The following is a 2,827-nucleotide window of genomic DNA, read 5'->3' on the forward strand; positions in this document are numbered from 1 at the left end:
GTCAATGTATGATTGTAGCCGTTTCTGTATTACCTTTAGTAAAACTTTACTCGCATGAGATATCAAAGAGATTGTCCAATGATTTCCGCATTCTGTTGGGTCACCTCTCTTTGGAATGGGCACAAATATGGATCTCTTCCAATCAGTCAGCCAGATACTTTCACATTCTATGGGATGCTACCTGCAAGGTCAGTGGTTCAAGTTTACCAGCTGCTCCACTAGAAAGAAGAGGCTTCCTGTTCCCATAAAGATTTACAGTCTCAGAAACCTTACATAGGGTTGCTATGAGTCAAAATTGACTCAGTGTGTTTGGTTTGAGTTTTGCACTCTTAACGAAAACCTCGTTGGCTGTTCAAACCCATCTTTTCCTCAGGAGAAAGATGAGTCTATCTGCCTCTGTAAAGGTTTACAGTCTGAGAAAACCCTAAGAGACAGTACTACTCTGTGTTATAGCTTGTAATGGACAATATAGTTGTAATGGACTCAATGTAATGGCAATAGTAGTCTTTTGTTACATTTTCAGAGATGAAACATTGAAAATCGTATATAGGTATTCCTCAACTTAGGACATACACAAGTTACAACAAACCACACTTACAACCTTCCATTTTTGTTTTTTGTAATATGTATGTACTCCACACAATGTTGTAGGATGTAATCTGCTGGTGTTTTCATTCTTGATGTAATGTTTCCAACTCCCAAAGATAAACATACTGATAAGGAAAGGCAATAACAATAAAACTTTTTTTTTTTTTTTAAATGAGGTACTCAACTGCCATTAGAATAAACTTACAAAGGAGTCCTCTGAATGGAATCCATTGCAAGTTGAGAACTACCTCTAAATATTTACCTACATATCAAGACTTAAATTTCAGACTTTCACCTTGTATCCCAGGCCTAAGTCCTTCAGCTATCATAGATGAAAATCATACCAGACACTCTCCATGCTCTGTAATTTTCCTCCCTATGTACCTTCACTGGAAGCTGCTTCCTTTGCCAACATTCACATGCCAAAAACCTGTCCATTCCTCCAAGCACAGACCATAAATTTCAACTGCAAAGCTGCCAATATATCCATCTGTAGAATGTGGGTACCTGAGCCCAAACTTAGTGAATAAGATTCGCCAGGAGTATGCAGTTTTTTTTTAAATCTTCCTAAATTAAATATAATATTAATTCCTTGTTGGAAGCTACTCTTTTCTAAAATCTTTCCAGATGTCACCATTTGGAATCATTCTATCCCTCTTCTTTACCTCCAAATCTCCATCAATATTTTGTTTCCGTTTTGCTTCTGTCCTATTCTGTTGTGATCAGACACCGAGCTGAAAGCATATCTCATTCACCTTTTTATTTCTAACATTGACCATACATAATGACAAGTACTATTATCTACAACAATATGACAGTTGAATTTAGTTTCTTAACTCAAGTACTTTTCAGGTTACAGCATCAAAACATAAATTTAACATGAAAAGTTTTTATGTCCTAACAAACAAAATTATTTGGAAATGAGCAGATACACTAACGTCTAGTGAAAAGACCACTAAATTAGTGGTTATATCAATCTGTCTTCTTGCCCTGGTTCAGCTGTGATGAGTTGGGAATCTTGGACAAGTCACTTAGTCTGCCAAGTGACCTCATCTGTAAAGCAGAAAGAATGGAGATCAGCTCACATATTTTACAACGTCTAAATGTCAGCCTCTCTGAAACTTTCAGCCTACCTCACAAACTACCTGTCCAAAGAATCAACTAATGTTGCATGTGCAGATTGTAAAGACATGAAGTACCTCAAAATCATAAGTTGGCACAATGATCACTGGACAGCTTCCATACTCAAGACATGATCAGTTTTCTCTGTTTTGTTATTATATGTGTCATATACTAGAAGAAATTCATTTTTATCTCCAATAATATTGAGTCAGCTATATTCAAATATTTTGAAAAAGTTTAGGAGTAAACTTACCAGCATTTCCTGAATACCGTCCTAAGTGCATTTTAAAAAATCTTGTTTCATCCTCTAGCCAAAAATTATCATATGATGCATAGGCGAATCTGTCATCTTCAGATTCCAAAGCCACATACAGCATAAAACTGGTATTTTTCTGATTTACAATATAAAAAATCTTTTTCAGTCCTAGCCAAAATTCTCCTGCAAAAGATGATGCTTTGTTTCAATGTATTTTAATACAAGTTAGAATAGCCCTTCACTACTGTTTGTGTGGCTCTGTGTGGGTTAATGCACTGGACGGCGAGGTTGGTTTGAAGCTCAAAGTTGGCAGTTCAAGCTCACCAGCCACTCATTGGAAACCCTACACAGGATTGCTATAGGTTGGAACCAAATCGACAGCATACAATAACAACAATATTGAGTGTTTGGTGTTGTTTACTGTTTCAATAACTCTGAGATGGCTCATATAAATAATTTGAGAAGACTAGATAATTCTAGGTCAAATTATCAATGTTTCTGTGATATTTTGTTTTTTTTAATCCACCCACTTCTACACTGGACTCCTGGTGTGGTACTATAGGATAAGCACTGAACTGTGAACCACCATGTCTGTGGTCCAAATCCACCATCTACTTCTCAGAAACCCTGTACAGGGTCACTCTGAGTGGAATCAACTTGACGGCACTTAACAACAACTTCTTCACTAAGCTAGAGATACCAGACTGTTTCATTTATATCTCCCCAAAAGTTTAAAGATTAACAAAGTAAAAGCTCTAGTTTCACTCAAAAAAACAGTTGAGATTTTACGACAGGTAACAGAACTACGTGTACCAGTAAATGCAGGAGGTTTAACCGCTATATAAGCATCTCCTACAGAAA

At 36.5% G+C, this 2,827-nt stretch overlaps 1 protein-coding gene across 1 annotated transcript in view; it reads right to left on the reverse strand.

The window, feature by feature from the left end:
* Positions 1-2,827, reverse strand: part of ANGPTL5 (angiopoietin-like 5) — a 29,810-nt gene that overhangs the window by 6,535 nt on the left and 20,448 nt on the right. The window contains exon 7 of the mRNA XM_006833760.1: positions 1,964-2,149. Within this exon, the coding sequence (XP_006833823.1) occupies positions 1,964-2,149 (186 nt within the window). The remainder of the gene's footprint in view (positions 1-1,963; positions 2,150-2,827) is intronic.

This window comes from Chrysochloris asiatica, unplaced genomic scaffold (genome assembly GCF_000296735.1).
Source record: "Chrysochloris asiatica unplaced genomic scaffold, ChrAsi1.0 scaffold00008, whole genome shotgun sequence".
Lineage (NCBI taxonomy): Eukaryota > Metazoa > Chordata > Mammalia > Afrosoricida > Chrysochloridae > Chrysochloris > Chrysochloris asiatica.